General features: G+C 39.0%; 1 protein-coding gene across 1 annotated transcript in view; it reads left to right on the forward strand.

Moving 5' to 3' along the window:
* The window catches only part of FBN1 (fibrillin 1), a 374,110-nt gene that overhangs the window by 288,054 nt on the left and 60,393 nt on the right, over positions 1-25,663 (forward strand). The window contains exons 32-40 of the mRNA XM_089670326.1: positions 5,591-5,713; positions 6,011-6,133; positions 10,346-10,471; positions 11,070-11,192; positions 16,085-16,207; positions 20,169-20,333; positions 21,458-21,526; positions 22,696-22,821; positions 24,479-24,601. Of these exons, the coding sequence (XP_089526452.1) occupies positions 5,591-5,713; positions 6,011-6,133; positions 10,346-10,471; positions 11,070-11,192; positions 16,085-16,207; positions 20,169-20,333; positions 21,458-21,526; positions 22,696-22,821; positions 24,479-24,601 (1,101 nt within the window). The remainder of the gene's footprint in view (positions 1-5,590; positions 5,714-6,010; positions 6,134-10,345; positions 10,472-11,069; positions 11,193-16,084; positions 16,208-20,168; positions 20,334-21,457; positions 21,527-22,695; positions 22,822-24,478; positions 24,602-25,663) is intronic.

Genomic DNA, 25,663 nt, shown 5'->3' on the forward strand with positions numbered 1-25,663 from the left:
ATAAACTGTTTCAATTTGGCATATAAATATATATTTAATAATAATAAATGTTATTAACATTTTATTTATATTGATTAAATCTTTATTATTTGTAATAACATGGTGTGGGCAGATTTCTGCCAGTCACAGGCTGTGTCACGTCCCTCCAGCCTGTGTCTTAGAATAAGAGGGAGGTGATTCCTCCGTTAATCTACATGTATTATCCCACCCCCATTGAGTTTAGCTGGTTAGTGGGCATGGAGGTGGAGGGAGGGAGTAGGCTGTCATTTACCACTGTATACACCCACATGTGTGACTGTATAGTCACATAGGCTGCTTGTGTGTGATAGGGAGGAAATGCTCAGTATAGAAACTCTGTGAAAACTGAGCATGCGCAGAGTTGCCTCTACAGCTGCAAAATCCCTAGCCGAATTGGGGACAAGAACATAAGGTGGAGATAGAGAACGGCATGATCAACCAGGGTTTTTGCATAATACAGAAAACAAATCCCATAGTGACTGAGTCAGTATGAACAGCATGTAATAAAGCATTTATTGATATTTTTTTATTATATGAGTTTAGTGACACTTTAAGTTAGCTGGAATGTAAAGATGTTACAAATTATGCCCAAAAGCTTCTTACTGATATGTCCTTTGGGCTTCATTTAGAGTTTGGCTAAATATTTGAACTCTCTTGTCATTGTGGATTGTTTCCATTGTAACAAGTAAACATGTTTTATTTTCTTAATCGCTTTAAGTATCCACCCATTATTATGCTGTGCATTCCCATCCCACACAGATGGTTTTCGCCTTCTGGGTAGAATGTAGACGGGAGTTCAGATCGACTTTAGCTCACAGGCTGTGCAGTGTTCCCTCTGCCTGTAGTAATCAAAAGCAATACTCTACAAACCCTTAACTCTAAATACAGCATGCATGTTCAGCATGTACTCTTGGGAAAGGAACAAAGATAGGTGATCCAAGTGCTCCAATGTATAAGTAGATAATCAATTAGAGCTACACAGTCAGGATACTCATCTCTGTTTAGGTGCGATGGTTGTAAATTGATGCTTGTGTGCATTTACACAGCGTTTCTTTCTTTTTTCCTGCTGACTTACAAACTTACAAACTTCACGCTTAGTTGCATTTCCTTCAAGTAAATTGTTCCCAGGGAGTTTATACTTGGGTAACTGACAGGAAGGAGATCAATCTAAAACTTACTTGCTGTGCCAATTTTAGCATGAATAAAGTTTTCCTTGGGAAGAATGACTTTCATTTATAATAAACATCCTTTAACAGAGTAAACTAAACCACATATCAAATCACCAATCCCTTAATAAATGGTATTTATATCACTACATCAAGGATCAACTGGACATACACTGTGAACTGTGAGAGAACTTGTTGAGGAATACTTTTTTTTACAGTTGTTATCTATGTGTACATCTGTTCCCCCTTCCCAGATTCCAAAGTTGCTGCTTATCTGCTGAGAGGTATAGGTAATGCTAGACAGGTGCTCCGCTGCACCCTATTTCTGGACATGGAGGTATAATTACCTGAAAGTACCAGAACTGGGTTCCACACCTGAACTATTATGGACTTGCATTAAACAGTTGTAAGGAGCCTGATGCAGCTTTATATAAGCCACTCATGCCCAACCTATACACAATTACCAGAAGGATTATAGAGTGAAGCTCCAAGTAAAATAATGTCACATTATACAGTAAATATATAGATAAGTTCCAATTTTAAACTCCATTTTAGAAGTGAAGATATGGTAAGGAGATTAAGGAGACATCTATTGATGTTTGGACCCCTGCTTCTGACTCTCAGTGGCCCTTTCATTTCATGTGGATGAGATGGAGGAATTCAATGAAAGCAAGTAGTTTAATAGTTAGTTTCAGAAAGGTAATGTGTGGGTGGTCTGGTTGAGTGACTGTGGGATTTAGTGCAGTTCAATATTGATATCTATAGACAAGTGAGAGGTTTGAGGTTTTCAGTTGGTGACAAATCCAGATCTTCCAAACTATGCGCGGCAAGTCTCGAATTGAAGTTACTTGGTGTACTGTGCCCTGTAACACCTCTCACTGTATCCATCGCATCGTATTATTAGTGGTTCCTGAATCTTATCCGTCTTTTCCTTTCTGCTAACTATTATGTGCTCCCTAGTAAACTAGAGATTGCCTGCAGATCTATTTATTCTAAGAGAATATCTCAGTTTGACGCTTCTTTGAAGCTTAATTCAATTGGTAGTTTCTTGCTGAAAACCATTCTACTGCATGGGCTAGTTTCCTGCATGTGATTTTCCTGGAGCAGAGGTCTTGATTCTTGGCTCAATCATGAAAACACTTTGCCTTAAGTTTTGCCTTTTGTTCTTGTAGACGTGGTTCCACAATATGACAAGAGTAGCTGGTTATGCTGTTCCTTAACCTCACCGTCTTGGTACTGCAAGAACTATGAGATGAAACTTGGCCTAGTTTACTCACTCTCACTTGCCAAGATATTTGCAATGTTTGTTTTTATACTGAGTACAGGAATCTCCCTGAACTCCATGGTCTCTTACAAAGAGCCCAATATATCTTCACCCAGTTCTTTCCATGAGTCTTCATAAATGTGACACGTTCCACATTCCAAAAACAGGACAATGTGCAAAACATCCACTTCTCATGCTGTTGAAGCTCTGTGGGAAAAGCAGCATGGATGCAGGAGTACAAAGGATCAGCTTGCGTGCAATCCTGGTAAATTACATTTATATTGATTTCAGTTAGGACAGTTTTGCATGTCATTCATACACTCTTGAGCTGCTAGTTATATGTATCCAATAAGAATGCCCCAATGAAACATACTGTTGAACCTAATACACATAAGCTGTTCATATGTCATTTTCCTCTGTTAACATCTAGGCTTATTTTATCACATAATAATTTATTCTTAACAACGGCCACAAAAGGCCATACACACGTACATTTGTCTATACTTCCTTTTGTAATCCTGACTCCTCTAGTGGCCAACTCTTTCCTCTCATCACAACTGCAATTAGTGTAACACACCTGAATATCACTAGGGTGACCAGCATCAATAATACAGCTGTCACTATTAATTCCAAACACCTAGTCAATGCTTTAGGATTGTTGAGGGCTTATTGATTATGGGGCTTAAGTCAGCTGCCTTAGTTGCCTTATCCTGTTATCTGGGGAGCAGATGTGTCTACTAAGGATTATTGTGTTTTGAGTTCTATTACTGTTTAACAGATTTTAAGTAATGAGATGTTGCCATGTGAAGAGTCACAAGATATTTTAAAAAATAGTACTAGTTTGTTTGAGCCTATGCAAAACAAAATATTAACTTTGGATATTTATCACACTGAGTTTTCCTGATTATACACTGTTTAACAATTATATGTATTCAAAAGGTCTATGTATTGTATGATACAGGCCTGCATACCCTCTGGACAAACAAAATAATTTTAAAACCCTGCAAACCAGGTGTGGCAGATTGGGTGGTGTCCACTTGTACCTGGATTGAATGTTTATCTGGGTGGATCAATTTGCTTTTCACAGTTAAGTATAAAACTCATGTGTCAAGGAGTCTCCAATGAAAACTCTATTGCCCCACTGCATGCGATCAGACTGTAACATATGTTCTCCAAATGTCTTTTTTCCTGTGCAGACCTAAATCAAATCAGTGCCAGGTAGACAAGTTGGATATGTTTCATAAAGCTTTTTCATACCTAAGCAGAAGACCTTAGGCTCCTTAGGTAGTTGCCAGTTGCATGTAGTTCTTCTGCAGGCACATTCACTCACCCTAAATATTAGGGGTCATTTTTCAAAAAGTACCATGCTACCCTATTGTACCAGACAATCCTTCCATCTATTTTGACGGTTGTAGCTCAATCAGTTACTTTTAACAATACATATACTGTGCATCAGTGTACAAGTTCGTTCATATAGCTTTATTTCCAGTACTTGGAAAATAACCATATAAAGTCACATGTATTGATGAGTCACATTTTGACTAAGAACTGATGTGAAATTGGAATATCTATCCATTCTTAAACTATGAGTTGCAGCAAATAAACGAAGTGTTATTTGGATCGAGGTTCTTCTATGTATTATTCATTTGGTGAGCATTGATAGTTCTGAAATAATTGGCTGGGAAAACCTGAAGACTTGTTTTTCATAAGTGTTGTAGCGTATCTTTTAAAGGTCATATGTAATCTTATTAATCATATTATTCCCTCAGAGAACAAAGTAAATCAGACTCAGAAAGAAAAAAAAGTATAATTTTCGTACTCATGAACTCATTCCAACAGAGCTGAGTTTGGTTTACAAACTATTTCAATAGATGTCTTGCATATTAACAATTTTCAGTTAATATGGATAATAATGCATTTATTAGTTTGTTTTGACTATAAGGACCCTTTTGTAAATCTGAATTTTATTAGCAGTGAGTGGAGTTTACTACACAGTAGAGGGAACCAGCTGTTCTTGCTTGTATGGTGAGATTAGGCCAACACTGAATGTAAAGTACATGTTAGGCAAATTATTCATTAGTAAGTAGCTTTAGATTGAAGACACTACACAAAAATATAGAAAACTGGGTGGTAGGTTTTATGTGGGAATGATCAAGTGCGAGTAAATAAAAGATTGGATTCTTCTTATTGGAGAGGTCCCCAGGTATAGGTTTTTTGGGAGGAAATGATCAAGTGGGCATAAATGAATAGAGTGGTAAGACATATGGAGAAAGTAAGAAGAGAGTGGAGTATTGATGCAGTTGTATCATTTGACTTTCTCTAAATATTTAGTTTTTTTCTTTTTCAGGGACTCTTGTATTCTTTGTAAATATAATTTTGGCTCGATCATATATTTTTCTTTAGAACGTTTTATCCTCAGCAGTGAACATTTCACATTGCATGAAATGTGTTTTCTGTTACAAAATTATAGGAAAAATATGTTTGTTATCGTGCCAACATTTACATGAGTAATTACCCAGAGAGATATCCCTGGTAAAAACAATACCATAAAACCCTTTATCTCCTATGGCTAGCATTTTTTCAGTGACTCATTAAGAAAAGACATATCCTTTTTGCAGTCATTAAATGCATCTGTGCAATATTGTTTTTCAGGTCATCGTTAATGTCATCATTGTAAGTCACAAAGATTTCTGTCATAAGCATCAGGAAGCCCCACTGAATTATTCCCTTGGTCTTTTGTAAATGAGGTCAGTGTGTTCCTCCACCTATTTTTATTGGTCCCTAGGATAAAGCAAGAGTTTTCATGTTGATCTTGAGACCAATAAAAATGTTTTTGTGTCCCCATTCCCCAGCTGTAGGCCATGGATGAGAAACGTATGGTTGTCATGGTAGGGATCCTTATTTTGGAAGAGCTGCGAGGAGTGCTGTAATGTGTTGAGGAAGTTCTTTATGATCTCATCCAGTCTGTTAGTGTAAGGTTTTAGCAGAACAAAGAATGCCTCAAACCAGTAGGAAAATCGACATTAATAGTTATGTGAATATGACTGCAATTGTTGAGCATTTCTTATGTCATTTATATTTATAAACATTTTTATCTTGTTAATACCTTAAACAATGTTCTATCTTATTTATATTCTTGCAGACATTAATGAATGTGAGATTGGTGCCCACAACTGTGACAGGCATGCCACGTGTACAAATACACCTGGAGCTTTCAAATGCAGCTGTAATCCTGGATGGGTAGGGAATGGCATCAAGTGCACAGGTACAGTATTTTCACTGACATTCAGATGTTCCATTTGTAACTTTGATAGATGCTCTTGACCTAGCATGCCTAGCTGTCCCATAAAATGTACCTTACTGTAGTAGAACTCTCTCCCCTGAAATCCGCTGCACTTTTATTACTCTGCCTATCTAACATTGAAACAAAAGTGTTTTGCTGCTGCTTTCCCAAAACATTGTGAATGTGGCATTGTTTTTTATGGTACACACTGTCTTCTTCTAAATTGCTATGTGTTTAATGCAAACATATGACATTTATATGCTGTTATCAATGTTTCAGACCTTGATGAATGTTCAAATGGAACTCATTTGTGTAGTCCAAATGCTGACTGTAAAAACACCATGGGATCATATAGATGTCTATGCAAAGAAGGATACTCTGGAGATGGCTTTGTTTGTACAGGTAAGCCTTTTTCAACATGAATTCCACTTCTATATTCTGCAGTACAGATTAAAAACAAAATCCACTCTGTGAGAAGAAGGGGAGTAAGTCACATGTTCCCCCAAGTAATGATGGAGTAGGGAAGCTAAAGAAAGACAGTTATAGACAGCTGTGGTGGCTGGCATAAAAGTGAACCTGTTGCTTTGCCCTGCATGGAGGAGTGCAAGTAGTGTAAGTACCGTATTTTTTGCACCTGACCATAAGACACACCTAGGTTTTAGAGGCGGAAAGCAAGAAAAAAATTATTCTGAACCAATGGACTGCAGACACAGTACAGGAAATGACCAGAGACTGCGGACACAGTACAGGAGATGACCAGAGACTGCGGACACAGTACAGGAGATGACCAGAGACTGCAGTCATAGTACAGGAGATGACCAGAGACTGCGGACACAGTACAGGAGATGACCAGAGACTGTAGACATACTACAGGAGATGACCAGAGACTGCGAACACAGTACAGAAGATGACCAGGGACTGCGGACAGTATAGGAGATGACCAGAGACTGTGGACAGAATAGGGGATAACCAAGAGACTGCGGATGTACTACAGGAGATGACCAGAGACTGTGGACAGTACAGGGGATGACCAACAGACTGCGGACATACTACAGGAGATGACCAGAGACTGTGGACAGTACAGGGGATGACCAAGAGACTGCGGACATACTACAGGAGATGACCAGACACTACGGACAGTACAGGGGATGACCAAGAGACTGCGGAGTGTACAGGAGATGACCAGAGATTGCGGAGAGTACATAAGATGACCAAGAGACTGCAGAGAGTACAGGAGATGACTAGAGACTGCAGACAGTACAGGGGATGACTAGAGACTGCAGACAGTACAGGAGATGACCAGAGATTGCAGACAGTACAGGGGATGACCAAGAGACTGCAGACATACTACAGGAGATGACCATAGACTGTGGACAGTACAGGGGATGACCAAGAGACTGTGGAAATACTACAGGAGATGACCAGAGACTGCGGACAGTACAGCGGATGACCAAGAGACTGTGGAGAGTACAGGAGATGACCAAGAGACTGCGGAGAGTACATGAGATGACCAAGAGACTGCGGAGAGTACATGAGATGACCAAGAGACTGCGGAGAGTACATGAGATGACCAAGAGACTGCGGACACAGTACAGGAGATGACCAAGAGACTGTGGAGAGTACAGGAGATGACTAGAGACTGCAGACAGTACAGGGGATGACCAGAGACTGCAGACAGTACAGGAGATGACCATAGACTGCAGACAGTACAGCGGATGACCAGAGACTGCAGACAGTACAGGGGATGACCAGAGACTGCAGACAGTACAGGGGATGACTAAGAGACTGTGGGCCTTTGGGGAGGGAGGGGGAGCAGGTACCTGAATTTGACAGTTGTCCTCCCTTTAGTGTGGGCACCTGGCTGATAGCCGGGTGCTCACTGCGCATACGCGAGAAGCGCTGCGCTTTGTGATTGTTCCAGCGTCTTCTGGGACCTGTCATGTGTCCCAGAAGATGCCGTACCATTCACAAAGTGTAGCGCTTCTCGCGCATGCGCACTGGGCACCCGGCTGTCACAGCAGAACATGACTCTTGGTCACTACATGTGCAGTGCTTCCTAGCCTGAGACCTACTCTGGAGAACACTGAAGATGTTTATTGTCAAGCCAAATTCAAGTACCGTATTTTTCGCTCTATAAGACGCACTGACATTTCCCCCGCCTTTTTTGGGGGAAATAACCATCTTCAGTGTTCTCCAGAGTAGGTCTCAGGCTAGGAAGCACTGCACCTGTAGTGACCAAGAGTCATGTTCTGCTGTGCCTTCACCATTTAGTCAGCAGACAGCGGTGTGTTCATGACCAAGCTATGCTACTTCAGTTCAAAGTAATGAAAATCCCTTGCCAGGTAAAACAGTCACCATACGTATAGGTATTTCAACTAGGTATTTAGTTGCTCAGGTTTAAGTTGTGTCAACATTTTTCATGTTTTACAATGATCAGTATAGCATACCCGTCAATATTAATTTGATAAAACCTTGAATAAATATACACTCACCGGCCACTTTATTAGGTACACTTTGCTAGTGTTAAGTAAATACCCTTCAGGGAGTGTAACCTATGTGGTAACAATATGTGCTTATATGTATAGCACGTGATATTATATACCTACGGTATAATTTTTTGATAATACCTCCTACAGGGAGTGTAACCTTTGTGCAGGTGCTGCAAATGCTTTAGACTATGGTGGTCATAGCCTTTGCAGCACATATATCCAGACCGGTCTTGGTGTGATTTTAATAATTTTAGGTCTCAGTGTATTGTCTCATACTGAGGTGATGGTTAACCAGGGCGATTGCCCGAATGTCAATTATTAATGTGTAATAAAGCATAATTTTTGGAAATTTTTCTGAGTATCGCATTCTGTCCATAATGTAGCCGCTTTCTTGTGAATCTCTTTTCACAATTCTCTTCTTTGGTCTGCATATTTTTTGGCTACTGGATGGAAGCCATATATTGGGTGATACAGTAATTTAGAACCTCTAAATCTATCTTTTACTAATTAAGTAAATACCCCCCTAACCATTGCACCACCACCACCAGCCTGAACCATTGATACAAGGCAGGATGGATCCATGCTTTCATCTTGTTTACTCCAAATTCTGCCTTACTGTTGTCATTCTTTCATCTCAAACCAGTCTGCCCATTCTCCTCTGACCTCTGGCATTAGCAAGGCATTTTTGTCCACATAACTACCGCTCACTGGACATTTTCTCTTTTTCCGACCAGTCTCTGTAAACCCTAGAGATGGTTGTGCATAAAAATCCCAGTTGATCAGCAGTTTTTGAAATACTCAGACCAGCTCGTCTGACACCAACACCCATTCCACATTCAAAGTCACCTAAATCCCCTTTCTTCCCTATTCTGATGCTCGGTTTGAACTTCAGCAAGTCATCTTCACCACGTATAGATGCCTAAATACTTTGAGTTGCTGCCATGTGATTGGCTGATTAGCAATTTGTGTAACCAAGCAATTGAACAGGTGTACCTAATAAACTGGCTGGTGAGTGTTTGACAGTGTTAGGTACATATTAGGGTACCTGCAGTAAGCACTAAAATGAATTAATAAAGAAGAGATCATGGTTCTATAATAACCTTTTTCCACCTTAGTACCTTAGAGGAACCTCTAATATAATTTTCAGGCCTTGGATAACCTTTACTAAAATCAGTTCATTGGGGGCCAGGGGGGAAAATGTTCCATATGTTGGCGATAGTAGGACTGCAACCCTCACAGACAGCTAAAGAGATAATTGGGCCATACTGCTGGTTTCACCAAGTAGCATTGGCCATGGGACTATGCAGACACCATCAGATGGTAGACCAATCATCCACAGTTCAAGAAACCTCTAGGAACCTATGGAAGAACCCTAGTTTTAGAATGGCTGTTTTATAATCATAAGTGAGTAACTAAAGTCTCCATCAAAAGCAAGCTCCTAAGCCACAGTTAAGTCTTTTGTTAAGAGAGCATCCATACTTGCTTGGCTAAGGATGAGAGAAACGTCAATGGGATGGCATGAACAGATGAAAGTGTCTAATCCTTGGCTTGTCAGAAAGACAGTATATGCATAAACACTGAAGCACTCAAAACATAGCACAGACTGTAGCAAATGATAAACCAGATACAACTATAGTAAACTCATAAATTAATCTGGTTGCATTGATTCCTAGTTGGAACACCTTAGGTTTGTGACAGATTCACTAAGAAAATGAACTGTAAAAGTAATACATTAAAAAAAAAAAAAAAATAAACACAGTATTATATAATTTGCATATTTCTGAATTCCTTTTTTTTAATGATTTTTAAGTCTGTAGTTGGAGCAAACAATATTTGAAATATACTGTTTAATGTTATTATGGTGCTTCTGTAATCTCCATTTTTATGGTGGCTGCTATCTTTAGATGAGGTCACTAAGAAAAATTAGCAACGGTAATACAAATTTGGTTCGGAAGTTTGATTGTGCAGTTCTGCTGCCAATAAAGAACTTATCCCTAATTACAACATCAGTGAGAAAAACAAAAAAATATACATTTTGCCAAAACATTTAGAGCTTGAATCATGTCCCAAAAGGAAAGTAATAAAGGAAAATGGCTTTATTAACACTGTCTGCTTTCTTTAACAGATATTGATGAGTGCACCGAGAATGTGAATCTGTGTGGAAATGGTCAATGCCTCAACACCCCTGGTGGATACCGATGTGACTGCGATATGGGATTCTTACCAAGCATTGATGGAAAAACATGTGAAGGTGGGGTATCTAAATAATGAAGCAAAGTAGTAATATAAGGAGCATGACTTTGTTTTGAAAATCAAACTCTGGAAAATTTTGTTTTTCATTGCAGTGCTGCAGTGGATATATGCTCCTTAACTTGATTTGCATAGTTGAGAGCCATATTTAAAGTGTATGTATAGCCAAAATTTTGTTGGTGGTTTAGTTAGATTAGGTAAGGTCCAGCAGGGATACAAACTGCAATAAACTTTGACTAATGTCAAAACTAAAAAACAAAACAAAACAAAACAAAAAAAACAGAAATTGGCTCAAAATACACTGTAATGACCATGCAAACTCTTGTCAAAAATTGTGTTACATGATAATTGTTGCAAAGATTGTAGTCAATGTGTTTATTTGGGAACAATGTACTCCCTCTGATATTTTCATCCTTCTATCTATCTTCCAGTAGAATGAAAGCTGAGCATGATCAATAGTAGTATCTTAGTTGGATTTAGGAATTTAGGAGATACAGCAGAAAGCATCAGTCAGTTTATGTTATCATGTTCCAGTAATTCTGACGTACAACTTTGTTTTTATAGATGACTTTAATATAGAGATGATATTTTATTTCCAGATATTGATGAATGTGCACTGCCCAACATCTGTGTCTATGGTACCTGCAAGAATCTCCCTGGTCTCTTTAGATGTGATTGTGACATAGGATATGAGCTGGATAGAAGTGGAGGCAACTGTACAGGTAAGATGATTTTGATATCTTTGTTAGAAGACATTGGACTTACAGGCCATGAGTTAACCAGTACTGGATATGCTATTAAAGAAACGTAATAACATGCTGTAAATTTGGTGTAAATTGCATTATAAATATTCTATTTAGTTATAAATAAATTAATTCCCTGACTTTTTATCAAAATTTTAAGTATAGCTGTTCCATATTGTGTAAGAGGAGCAGCAATTATTTAGCACCTGTAGTAAGTTATGCTTACATACCAACATATTACCACAACCAACAGATCCAACTTATTTCCCAGTAATATAATCATGTTTTTATGGCAAATACAATCAGACTATTCATTGCATGTGCAACATACTGTAGAACAGATGTATTTTATAGCAATGCCATATCAGCGATTTGTAGTAAACAATTACTCAACATAATCTTAGTTTACAGGCTGTTGCTGCTCAAATGTACCAGGTGAAGTTCAAAACCCCATCAAATACTATGGTACTATTATAATAATGCCTACTAGTGAGTTATAAGTTGTAGAATAATTTGCTTCATGTCTATTTTTTCATTTCTAAATTAATAGCATTGTTTGTAAAATTATTCATTGAAACCTAAATAAAAACTTACAACTTACTTCTATTGGCTCAGACTATCAAGCTGCATAGATACAGTCACACTAGAGATTTTACCAAAATGTAGATCTGATCTCCTGTGCACACTAATAACATGTTCACATAAGTGTTGTAAAGTAATTGAACCGGGTAAAATAAATATCTGGAATGTATTCTGGTGGGAATAAGTTTGCCCTGCCCACTCTATGGGACTGATTTCAGTCTAGCATTGAATGAATGTTAAAGGTATAACAATCCACTTAAAGTTTAGGTCCTGGTTTAGAGTTTATGTGATGTGATATTTTAGCAATTTTTCTTATTACTACTTACCTGTATAAGTCAAGAAAATGTTAGAGGCAGTGTGGACTGCATGGAACAAGGAAGTAAGCTTTCTCCTTGCACTCTGAAGAGAAAGGAATATAGTTAAAGGAGAAGTTTGTGGTTAGTAAAAAAATAAACATACATATGTATTGTACCTCCATGCTGCTGCATTGTGATTTTTGCCATACTTCTCTTTTAAAGTGGTAGTAAACTCTTATTTTTAACTTTTACCTACAGGTAAACTTATAATAAAGCTTACCAGTAGGTAAAATGAATATCTTCCAAACATACTCTGTTTAGGAGATATTGTCTCTTCTTTAGAGCCGGCACATGCACTCTGAAGGAACCCATGCCATTCCTTGAAAGTATTGTGCTGTGGCCCAGTATGCAAAGCATACTAGCACATTATGACATTACTAGAGATGAGCGAATTATTCAAAATTTCGATTCGGCTGATTCGCCGAATTTGTGGAATAAATTCGATTCGATGCGAATTTATTTGCTGCGAATTTAACTTATAAAAAGGGTTTCTAGGCTTCAGAGAGCCTTTATATTAGTGCAGAACACTGTACCTTTAATTTAAATGCCCTTGGAGTCTGCTGGGGAAGAGAAATAATACTGTCAGTCAGTATGACATGCAGATGAGTGCCATGGATCTTAGAATCACCGCACACTTCACTCATTTGGGCAGTCACGGGGCCAAAACCAGAGTGTGGAGCCACAGTGTGGCGGTGGAGGCAGCAGCAATGGGAGGCCATACAGCACCCTATGACAAAATGGAACCCACCAGCAGTGTGAGGAGACCTGAAAGTGGCACATGGCAGAGTGTGGCGATGGAGACAGCAGCAATGGGAGGCCGTACGGGGACCCATGACACACTCTGGACCTGGCAGCAGCATGAGGAGGCGGTACAGGGGCCCATGGCAAGAAGAAGATGAGGATGAAGAAGAAGAAGTAGGATGAGGATGAAGAAGAAGAAGAAGTAGGATGAGGATGAAGAAGAAGAAGTAGGATGAGGATGAAGAAGAAGAAGAAGAAGAAGAAGTAGGATGAGGATGAAGAAGAAGAAGTAGGATGAGGATGAAGAAGAAGAAGGATGAGGATGAAGAAGAAGAAGAAGTAGGATGAGGATGATGAAGAAGAAGAAGAAGAAGTAGGATGAGGATGAAGAAGAAGAAGAAGAAGTAGGATGAGGATGAAGAAGAAGAAGTAGGATGAAGATGAAGAAGAAGAAGAAGAAGAAGTAGGATGAGGATGAAGAAGAAGTAGGATGAGGATGAAGAAGAAGGATGAGGATGAAGAAGAAGTAGGATGAGGATGAAGAAGAAGGATGAGGATGAAGAAGAAGAAGTAGGATGAGGATGAAGAAGAAGGATGAGGATGAAGAAGAAGAAGAAGAAGAAGTAGGATGAGGATGAAGAAGAAGAAGTAGGATGAGGATGAAGAAGAAGAAGAAGGATGAGGATGAAGAAGAAGAAGTAGGATGAGGATGAAGAAGAAGGATGAGGATGAAGAAGAAGAAGAAGTAGGATGAGGATGAAGAAGAAGAAGAAGAAGTAGGATGAAGAAGAAGAAGAAGTAGGATGAGGATGAAGAAGAAGAAGAAGTAGGATGAGGATGAAGAAGAAGAAGAAGAAGTAGGATGAGGATGAAGAAGAAGAAGAAGAAGTAGTAGGATGAGGATGAAGAAGAAGAAGAAGAAGTAGGATGAGGATGAAGAAGAAGAAGAAGAAGTAGGATGAGGATGAAGAAGAGGTAGGATGAGGATGAAGAAGAAGAAGAAGAAGAAGTAGGATGAGGATGAAGAAGAAGAAGAAGTAGGATGAGGATGAAGAAGAAAAAGTAGGATGAGGATGAAGAAGAAGAAGAAGTAGGATGAGGATGAAGAAGAAGAAGAAGTAGGATGAGGATGAAGAAGAAGAAGAAGTAGGATGAGGATGAAGAAGAAGAAGAAGTAGGATGAGGATGAAGAAGAAGAAGAAGAAGAAGAAGTAGGATGAGGATGAAGAAGAAGAAGAAGTAGGATGAGGATGAAGAAGAAGAAGAAGTAGGATGAGGATGAAGAAGAAGAAGAAGAAGTAGGATGAGGATGAAGAAGAAGAAGAAGAAGTAGGATGAGGATGAAGAAGAAGAAGAAGTAGGATGAGGATGAAGAAGAAGAAGAAGTAGGATGAGGATGAAGAAGAAGAAGTAGGATGAGGATGAAGAAGAAGAAGAAGTAGGATGAGGATGAAGAAGAAGAAGAAGTAGGATGAGGATGAAGAAGAATTCCAGTGCAGCAAAAAGTGTATCTGCAGAGAGCTCCGCTATTTCTGACAGTTCTCTGACAGTTCCTTCACATTTACAGCGGTTGAAACATTGTATCTATTTGTTTCCGAATAAAAACATCTGTATCCTAAATGGAAACAAATAGATACAATGTTTCAACTGCTGTAAATGTGAAGGAACTGTCAGAGAACTGTCAGAAATAGCGGAGCTCTCTGCAGGGACACTTTTTGCCGGCTGTAGAAGGGATGAAAATCGGCCGATCGGGGAAAATTCAATTCGCGCATCCGAAGTTTGCTAATATTCGGATTCGACACGAATCGAATTTTTCCTAATATTCGAAACGAATTCCACTTCGCCAGGTACGATTCGCTCATCTCTAGACATTACCTTGCAGGGATCTTTTTATTTTTTTTCTGTGGTTTAGTACCGCTTAAAGAGAAAATGGGCAAGCAGCTTCTCAGTTCATACCTAGCAGGGTGGGGCAATTCCCTGCTATTGCAGAAACAAAATATGGGCTCAGCTTTGCTAACAATCAAGGAGAATAATAATGTAATTGGTAACTTTATCAAGTTGCTATGTTCTAATATATATATACAGTATATATATGTGTGTGTGTGTAATATATATATATATATATATATATAATTTATTTTTTTAAATTTTTTTTATATAATAACAACAGTTTACGTAGAACCTTTCAAACTAGAGATAGTCTCTGCAGTTACAAAACAATTCAGGACAATTAGGAGCTGGTGAGAATTTAAAATCTAAAAAGGGAGGGGCAAGTGAAACAAAATATATTAGCTGTGTGGGGTGAGTTCATGAAGAAAGAAAACGTTCAGTTTTTAGGTAGAGACTGGATAGACTTCCATGAATAGATGAATTTTCATAGATTGTCTAACGGCAAACAAAGTAGGGGATAGCTGGAGAGCTTGGAGTAGGGAGTGCCAGAGGATAGGAGAGGCTCTGAGGAAGTCCTAGAGGTAAGCACAGGAGGAGATGAAGAGAAAGTTAAAGAGCAGGAGGTTTTGGGAGGAGAGAAGAGGTTGATTTAGAAGATATTTGGAGACAACGTTGATGATGTAGCTTGAGGCAGCATTGTGGAAGTCTTGTATGTTGTAAGTTTTTTAAATTTTATTTGTTGGGTGAGCAGGAACCAGTGGAAGGATTGACAGAAGGGAGCACCAGACACTGAACAGTTGGAAAGTTGGATGAGTCTGGGATCAGCATTAATGATAGATTAAAGGGGGGAATAGCCTGTGTAGACATAGGCCACACAAGGAGAAAGTTGCATATAATGCAATCTTTCTGTTTCGATTTCAATCCTAGTTTGATTACATTTTTAACGGGCATATTGGCTGAGTCTGTAACCAGCATTTCTGTATTTTTAGAGGGTAAACTTGCATGGCAGAATTTTCACACTTTGCCAGGGAAAAGCAGAGACTTTGCCTGGTAGTTTTGGACGGCGGTGGCTTGGTTAATTCCATATACCTTGAGCTGTTTACTGGGGTAAGGTAACCTAAATCGAGTACCAGTATTAGCTGTATTTGCTGCACCGCATTTTATTTTCAGTTGTTAGTCTATTTTATTCTGTTTACTATTACATATTTTGTCAGCACATTTGGTGAGTCAGTTATTTAATTCAGTTTGCATGCTGAAACTGTTTTGAAAATGTTTTATAATGGATGTTTTCTTGTATTACAGATGTGGATGAATGTGCTGATCCAACAACCTGTATTAGTGGTACATGCTCAAATACTCCTGGTAGCTACAATTGCGAGTGTCCACCTGACTTCCAGCTAAACCCCACTCGAGTTGGATGTGTCGGTATGATCCCTTTATCATTGCATGCACAATTGTCAGGAATTACACATGAGTAATAGGAAAAAACATATGCATTTATATACATTTTAACTGATGGACATAATAGAATTTAGTTGGAAAGAAAGATGTCTCTCTTTAATAAACAAAACCTTTATATAGCAATCTCTGGATTTACTTTTCTTTCAGTTAAGAAGTACTTTAAATTAATTTTTGTTGGCATAGGAGTTGCAGACAGAACTGTCATTAGCCATGGTTTTAACTCTTAAGTGAGGATAGCAAAGATTCCCCCAAGCTTCTTTTAATAAACGTCGCAAAAACCTAAAAATACTATTTTTATTAGGTTTTATACATCTGGTAAATAGCATTTTTAATACAAAACAAAAATAATGAATGCCTGCAAATGTAAAGCCTTTACCTTTACAAGCGATAAAAAAAAAAATCAGCAAAAATGCTAAGAGAAGAGGGGCATGAAGGAATTAACTAAAACTAAGTTAGGGGTAAGTAAGTCTCTAAAATTCTGTTAATTTTTTTCTAAACAGTAGTAAAACAAGAGTAGTAGCTTTTATTCATAAATTAATGCCCAATAGGAGCAATATGTCAAACTGATAGTTTAGTCCTGTATATCACACAGGGAGAGTTGCTGTATCTGTGTGATCATTGACTGGGGTTAGGATTTTACCCACAATCTAACATAGGACAGTCAAACTGGTGTGTCCCATGTCAGAAGTATTTGCCCAGCCGTAATTATTTTCCCTGTGGTTTATTTCCTATGATTTCCAGCTCCATCTAGTGGCCTTAATGCATTGTTTTCCTGAAATACCTTAGTCAGGAAAATACCACACCGCGTTAAGTTGACGATCATAGGAAATAAACCTATTGGACAAAATATGGGGAACTTTTAATATGGCTGGGTGAAAACTTGTGACATTTGTCGAGCAAAGACCCTTAAATGTTAAAGTGGAGCTCCAAGCAAACAGCAAAATACACTTTAAATTACATATACAGTCAGGTCCATAAATATTGGGACATCGACACAATTCTAAAATGTTTGGCTCTATACACCACCACAATGGATTTGAAATGAAACAAACAAGATGTGCTTTAACTACAGATTGTCAGCTTTAATTTGAGGGTATTTACATCCAAATCAGGTGAACGGTGTAGGAATTACAACAGTTTGAATATGTGCCTCCCACTTGATAAGGGACCAAAAGTAATGGGACAATTGGCTTCTCAGCTGTTCCATGGCCAGGTGTGTGTTATTCCTTCATTATCCCAATTACAATGAGCAGATAAAAGGTCCAGAGTTCATTTCAAGTGTACTATTTGCATTTGGAATCTGTTGCTGTCAACTCTCAAGATGAGATCCAAAGAGCTGTCACTATCAGTGAAGCACGCCATCATTAGGCTGAAAAAACAAAACAAACCCATCAGAGAGATAGCAAAAACATTAGGCGTGGCCAAAACAACTGTTTGGAACATTCTTATAAAGAAGGAATGCACCGGTGGGCTCAGCAACACCAAAAGACCCAGAAGACCACGGAAAACAACTGTGGAGGATGACCGAAGAATTCTTTCCCTGGTGAAGAAAACACCCTTCACAACAGTTGGCCAAATCAAGAACACTCTCCAGGAGGTAGGTGTATGTGTGTCAAAGTCAACAATCAAGAGAAGACTTCACCAGAGTGAATACAGAGGGTTCACCACAAGATGGAAACCATTGGTGAGCCTCAAAAACAGGAAGGCCAGATTAGAGTTTGCCAAACGACATCTAAAAAAGCCTTCACGGTTCTGGAACAACATCCTATGGACAGATGAGACCGAGATCAACTTGTACCAGAGTGATGGGAAGAGAAGAGTATGGAGAAGGAAAGGAACTGCTCATGATCCTAAGCATACCACCTCATCAGTGAAGCATGGTGGTGGTAGTGTCATGGCGTGGGCATGTATGACTGCCAATGGAACTGGTTCTCTTGTATTTATTGATGATGTGACTGCTGACAAAAGCAGCAGGATGAATTCTGAAGTGTTTTGGGCAATATTATCTGCTCATATTCAGCCAAATGCTTCAGTACTCATTGGATGCCGCTTCACAGTGCAGATGGACAATGACCCAAAGCATACTGCAAAAGCAACCAGAGTTTTTTAAGGGAAAGAAGTGGAATGTTATGCAATGGCCAAGTCAATCACCTGACCTGAATCCGATTGAGCATGCATTTCACTTGCTGAAGACAAAACTGAAGGGAAAATGCCCCAAGAACAAGCAGGAACTGAAGAGAGTTGCAGTAGAGGCCTGGCAGAGCATCACCAGGGATGAACCCCAGCGTCTGGTGATGTCTATGCGTTCCAGACTTCAGTCTGTAATTGACTGCAAAGGATTTGCAACCAAGTATTAAAAAGTGAAAGTTTGATTTATGATTATTATTCTGTCCCATTACTTTTGGTCCCTTAACAAGTGGGAGGCACATATGCAAAATGTTGTAATTCCTACACCGTTCACCTGGTTTGGATGTAAATACCCTCAAATTAAAGCTGACAGTCTGCAGTTAAAGCATATCTTGTTCGTTTCATTTTAAATCCATTGTGGTGGTGTATAGAGCCAAAAATGTTAGAATTGTGTCAATGTCCCAATAATTATGGACCTGACTGTATGTCCACTGTTTTATCTACCAAAAGATTTATGGTTCTGTACAATCAGTCTTGTGATTTACACATCTAATTGGACAGAAGTTATGATGCTGATGCATTGTTTCATGAAGAAGCTGGAAGGGGAGATGTGACATAGGAAGCTGAATGACTGAACTGGAAAATAAGCCGGGTCTCTTGCCTGGCTGTGCAGATATGTTTAAATTGTAAGATTGACTGTACAAAATTATTAGTTCTTTGGCAAGTGAAAAAGTAAAAATGTTTTTTAAATGCATCTTTAGCTGTTTCTTTAGAAGTTGCCTTTCATGGTTAAGTTTAAAGGCTAAAGCTGGTTAAACACTAATAGATTTTTGGACAAATGTTCATAAGAAAATTCTCATTCGAGACAAGTGTTCAAAAGTACTTCAAAAACGTTTGCTTTTAACATTCCCTTTTGGGTGAGTAAACTTTCTTGAATGAAAACCACATACACTATTAGAAATTCATAAATTCTGGAAAATGTTTCCATCCTGCTCCTTCAAATTTTCTCATCACTGTGGTTGAAAATGAACGTCGATTTGACCCCACTAATGATTAGAAAATGTAACAGACATTCTTAAAACAACATTTTTTGAGCAACATTCTACTGGTGTATGTCCAGCTTAAGTTATGGATAAGGCAGGCCATAGATGGGTGATACGTTATTTCATTCAAATAGTGGGTTGAATGAAAAGAATTGATATGATTTCCCCATTCACACATTTGAGGTGGATGGGGAAATCTTCCCTGCTAAGCTATTGTATTCTGACTGCAGGTAGATTTCACCATGAACAGAATACTGTGATCAGTGCTGCAGTCTATAGCCTGCAGCGCTGATTGAGCGGAGAAAATCCAAACAGAGTGGTTGTACAGAAGTTGATTGGTAGGTCAACTGCTGTACAACCACAGGGAGCATACATGGATCAATTTGCAGCCAGTCCCTGCTGAACCAGCTGAATTTCAGTTCATGTATGGCCAGCTTTATGTCTTATGTTAGGTATTTAGGAAGTTCTGTTAAAAGTTGGGGGTCAGGTAGAGGGAGGGTTAGGTGACATGGTCTGCTGTATGATTAGGGAATAGGTCAATTGGCTTCCGTGGAAAATTTGTTCTTTCTGGATAGAAAGCCCAGGACTGATCATTACTAGGTAAGAAAACTAATGTACCAATAAAATATTTGTTTATATGTTTGACACATGCAGAACATAAGCATTACATTTGTTTTTATGATAAAATATACATGGTATGAAGTGTATTTGTAAAATAAAAACTGAAGTAATATTGTATCATTTCTATTCCAAAGACACTCGGTCTGGCAACTGCTACCTAGAGGCAAAGCCGCGCGGAGATAACGGAGACCTGTCCTGCAGTGTTGAGATTGGCGTTGGTGTATCCAAGGCTTCATGCTGTTGCTCACTTGGGAAGGCCTGGGGGAACCCCTGTGAACACTGTCCTCCAGTGAATTCTAGTAAGTCATTTAATTTTGTGAAAAATTTGTTGCTACCTTCTTTATTATAGTGCAGTAAATAACTATTAATTGTAGTAAAACAATAATGCTGCCTGAAACGTTTTCAGTCACATATATACATACACTGTTCTTTGCTTTATTGGATAAACCTGATTTGTTTTTTTGTTTTTTGTTTTTTATTAGTAGATTAATTTTACCTACAAAGCCTGGTTTGGTCACACAAGTGCAGATCAGTCCTCTCTAGACCTCTGTTATGAGACGTTATGAAGGATTTGGCCCTCTGCAATGTTGTAATTCAGATATAGGCAACTTGGGTGGATACTATCAATCCATATTAGTGGGGGAAGAGTCAAAGAAGTCATAGAAATAATAAATATGAAATGAAACAAAATACAAATACAAAATATATTACTACTTAAATCTTCAAAAACATTGCCTAAATGTAAGTGCCAATGTCTGTATTTTTTATAAGTTAGTGGCTGATTGTTGGCAAAGGAGGTCTAAAACTACATTTCTATGCAGAAACCTTAATCTGTATGGCGATCTTTTGGCTGAGTTTACATGAATGATTGGAGGCCTGAAAACAGTTGTTTTAAATACATTAGCATTTATTCAGCAAAGCAATGTAAAAGGAAGTAACCCAACTAGCTAAACTAAGCACTTTGCAAATGTTTGGCCTAAAGGCTTGTACAGAGGTAAATGGCCCAGTTTACAAGTCATTGTTGGGAGATGCAGGGTGTCGCAAAGTGTAAACCCAAACACTATTTATAATATTTGGGTCAGAAATGCCTATCATAATCTTTTTCATCCACTAACAGGTCCTTCCTCTAGGAGAGCGGTCCAGCTGCCAAAATAGCATCCTGGGCTGGGTGCTCTCCTGCATCCACAGTAGTGTGAACATAGCCTTTAAACCTGTTCTTCTTGCTTTTATAAAGTTTTGAGCTTTCCAAATCCAGGCTTATCTGTTTATCAGTTCTGTACAAAACCTAATTACCATCAGATGTTTAATGCACTGTATGGCATTGCAAAATAATGTTCTGGCTCACAATCCACAACTATCTGAAAATGAATTGCATTAAGAGTAGCTAATTGTGCAAGAAATTAATACACATTTTGTTTTACAGCTGATTATAAAGTTCTGTGTCCAGGAGGAGAAGGATTCAGACCAAATCCTATTACAGTTATTTTAGAAGGTAAACATATTGCTTTGAAGAGATCTACTAGTAACATACTGTATATCAATGATCTTAATGGCCATGTCCAAGAAAGAAATGAACCACCTCCCACCCCTCTCTTCTACGCCCCCCACCTGATTGCAGTAGTAAAAGAAAACACTATCTAAATGCCCTTTTTTAACTTACCTGAAGCCACAATCATGTGACACCGCCAGCCCAAGTCTTCTCCTCTTGTATTTACTTGCTGGAAGAGTCCTTCTTCGAATGTCCACATCACTGCCTGTTAGAGGTGGACACTTCCTTTTAAATGGCTGCTGGTGGGTTCCTTTGAGGAAAGAGAAGAGGACAACATCATCACAGGGAGGAGGCGGGGGACCAGTGATCTCAGAGTACCTTTGCAGAGCTGGAACAGCAGCCCTTGCACCGGAATTGACAGCTGTGGTACAGCCTTCATCAAAGGCTTTGCTTCCAACATCTTCCAGGTGTCTTGGATGTCTGGATCTTTACTGCTCTCATTAGTACCTCCCACCAACCCCTTTGTGATTATTGTGTCCTGCACAGACATAAGACCTGGCAGGAGGAACCACATTGTGCACAGCAGGAACAGACTTTCAACACTCCTTGAATTGTCAAAGGCTTAAGACTTTGCACAAGACTGCATTGCTTAAACATAGTGAGTTTGGACTAACCACCCTTGAGAAAGGTAAGTATTTACAGTCTTCCATTGCAAGGGCCATTCTTTGGATTCTTTTGGGGAAATGATAGAGCCGCTATAATTTGTAATCAAAATATATTAAGTGAATACCTTGGTGATTTAACAACAAGGATTTAACATTTTTCTGCTCTCTTTTGTTATTGACATGTTTTGTCTAGGCAGTGATGGGTTTGTAGCTCTTTCAAATTGTTGTACTACAAATTTGGAGAGCTGAACATTAATCAGCCAACACAAACAGTTATCACTACTGGCCAGACAGTTTTATACCTGGCTACTTTTATGGCATCAAATATGGCGCCATTGAGACTCTGTGATGCTCTGTGAGAAATACTTTAATAAGAACATATTAATGATAATAATCTGTACATAGTAATAATGAAAACATGAACTCTGTGACTGGACAAGAAAAAGCTTAAAAATCGCAAATAGCAGCCAGGAATGAAATAACAAAGTATAATGTAATGTCTTCTAGATATCGATGAATGCCTTGAGTTGCCAGGTCTCTGTCAAGGTGGAAAGTGCATAAATACATTTGGAAGTTTCCAGTGCCGTTGTCCACCAGGATTTTTCCTCAATGAAGATACTCGTGTTTGTGATGGTATGTAGATTCATTACTTTGTACAGAAATTTTGCATTTACCCAAGACATTGGTCCACCCTAGGTTCACACTCCTGCATTTGCTAAATTTAACTTATAACATAGAAACTACAGGCAGTACTTTCTGATTTGCCACAAAATGTTACTGTAGAAGTGTCACGAAAGCTGTCTCTGTTGACAGCCAGCAATAAACTGTGTAGTGTTAGTGATCAATGGAATGCAGCGTTAAATGATGAAAGTGACAAGTGCATATAGTGAGGCGCAAAATATTTGCGTTAAAACGTGCTAACATTAAATAAAAGTGTCATCAAATGATGACGAAATAATTTGTGAATGCATGATGCAATAGTTCCACATAAAAGTAGTAATTCAAATAACAAATGAAAAATCTTGAAATACATATAAAAAAGAGTCCAAAAAGTGATCTGTCAAATTCCGTCCTTGTGACTTCAGTGATAAGGATTTGAAGTATGCTTGCACTCACCGGAAGCGCAATGGTAATGCGCATGTAATTATATCTGAGGAAACCTTGGTGGACATCAGGGCTCTGGCAGGGACAGGGGGCTTCACTGGTACACACTCAGCACAGAGAAAAAGCACTCCAGACCTCACAAACCGGACCCTCACAGCACATAGGGACAGCTCCTCTCATGTATCTCCACCACAGGAATAAGTTGCCAAAAGGATAATGATCCACCTTAAATGGCTCATACACAAGCCACAAAATGAAAGTTTTTGGATAGTGTAGTATTTTTATTAAGGTATATATAAAGTAAGGGATATAAAAAATATCCAGATCATGAAAGAATTGTGGAATGCTTACAAGCTATAAAGATGGCTGCCGGCCTTCCATGCGGCCTCGGCGGCATGATGTCAGTGCGGAAAGGCTCCTCCCTCAGACAGATAGGCAGAGCAAAGGGAGACAGTCAGGCTTGGTACCAAATTGAGAGGCACAAGCATAATTCCAAGTACAGGCTGAGGTCAGAATTCAGGAAGCAAATACAGAAGCAAAGGCAGTAGTTAGGCTTGCACAGTAAAACAGAACCTGCTGATTAGACACTGGATGGAAGTTCTGAGTTCCCTATATAGATAGTTAATGAGGTTCAGGTGTCATTGCAATGTGACCTTGCTGCAGGTTACAGTAGTGACCTACAGATGGGAAAATGTCAAGACTGATTATCCATTCTCTAGCTTGATTTATGACATTTAATCATGAAATGGACCTCATATGGTCTAATCCATTTAAAATGAGCAAAGAAAAGTTCAACAGCTTTTGGGTGAAACCATCACAGACAGGTCATGGTACATCGCACATTGCCACATAATTCTATTTTTTAAAATCATTTCACACAAAAAGTGGTATAAAAAAAGGAAACTTCCAATTCAAACTGTTGCTTCAGGAAAGCTTGCATTTTGGAGTCCCCATGTTTTTCTTTCTTGATAAATCCATGTACCTAAAACATATTGCTTAGTCATATTGGAATACAACCTTGTTTTTTCTTCTTACACGTTTCTTACAACATTGGCAGCTGCTCACACATAGCCTTCTTTGCAGATAATTTTCACATTTGCTGGAAACTTTTGAAAGGCTTGCAAGGAAGAACAAACAGATGTGTGAGTTCTTTTACTTATGTATCTCTGTATTATTTTTATTTAAGATGTGAATGAATGTGACCAGCCTGGAATTTGTGGCCCTGGAACATGTTATAACACTGTTGGCAATTATACCTGTATATGTCCACCTGATTACATGCCAGTAAATGGAGGAAACAACTGTATGGGTAAGTGGCATTATTTTACAGATTTGATTTTTTTTAGATATATAAAATAAGTAAGCTAAACATAAATAAAATGTATTACTTTCATAGGACACATCTTCAAGGAAGCTGCCAAATAGCGATGAGGTTCTGGTTTGCTACTAGCATAGGTTCTTGGTGAATCCTACATGTTCAAAATTCAGGGTCCCAGCAGATTTATGTGGGATTTTGCCAAATCAAATTATCTGTAACCGTAATGCACTGCCTGGCCTTGACCTTAGGAGATCTAACTTAAAAGGGCCTTTTGAATATGCCAGATCCCTCGTTATAAGAGGGTGACATCACAACAACCATGTTGACTTTGTCTGAGATGTTCTTTATTTGAGAAGGGGATTGCTGCTGACAAACTGACAAAAAGACATTATTGTAGGGCTTGTCAGCATTTGCAGGTCTGTTAAAGCAGACCTTCATCTATTTTCTTACAGTCCTTTCTCTTGTTTCCCTCTCACTTCTCTTGCACAATTGCAAGAAAAGAAAACCCCCAAAATATAGAGTACATACATTCTTTTTCTTCTTAAATTCTGTCCTTAATCCTCGCTTAGGCAAAGATGAAGCATTCAGACCTCATGCATGTACATACATGCTGCAGGTCTCTGCATATGTAAGATCCTACAAACTGCCACTTGGGATGTCTTTGCCATGCATCCCAGGAAGCAGTTTGTGGGATCGCACGCATGTACAGAAACCAAGGGCGGACTGACCATTCGGAAACTCGGGCACTGCCCGAGGGCCCAGGGTCAGTAAGGGGTCCCATGAGATGCCCCTGGTACCTTTCATAGGCTTTTTTGGGTGTGGTTTGAGTGTGGGTGAGCACACGGGGGCCCTATGATCCCCTATTGCTCGGGGGCTCCATGAGTTGTCAGTCCACCCCTGACAGAAACCTGCAGGACTTCTGCCAAGTCCCATACACCTGATAAGGACCCCAGGTAGTGTTTCTGTGCAATCTCTTTTAGCATCCCCATCAAGTAGAAAGAGGTTCATGGAATCAGGAAGTTTATGTTCTGTGCCACCCCATGGTGACAGATA

This window comes from Staurois parvus, unplaced genomic scaffold, assembly GCF_062004578.1.
Source record: "Staurois parvus isolate SC_StPar_1 unplaced genomic scaffold, SC_StPar_1.0 ptg000089l, whole genome shotgun sequence".
Lineage (NCBI taxonomy): Eukaryota > Metazoa > Chordata > Amphibia > Anura > Ranidae > Staurois > Staurois parvus.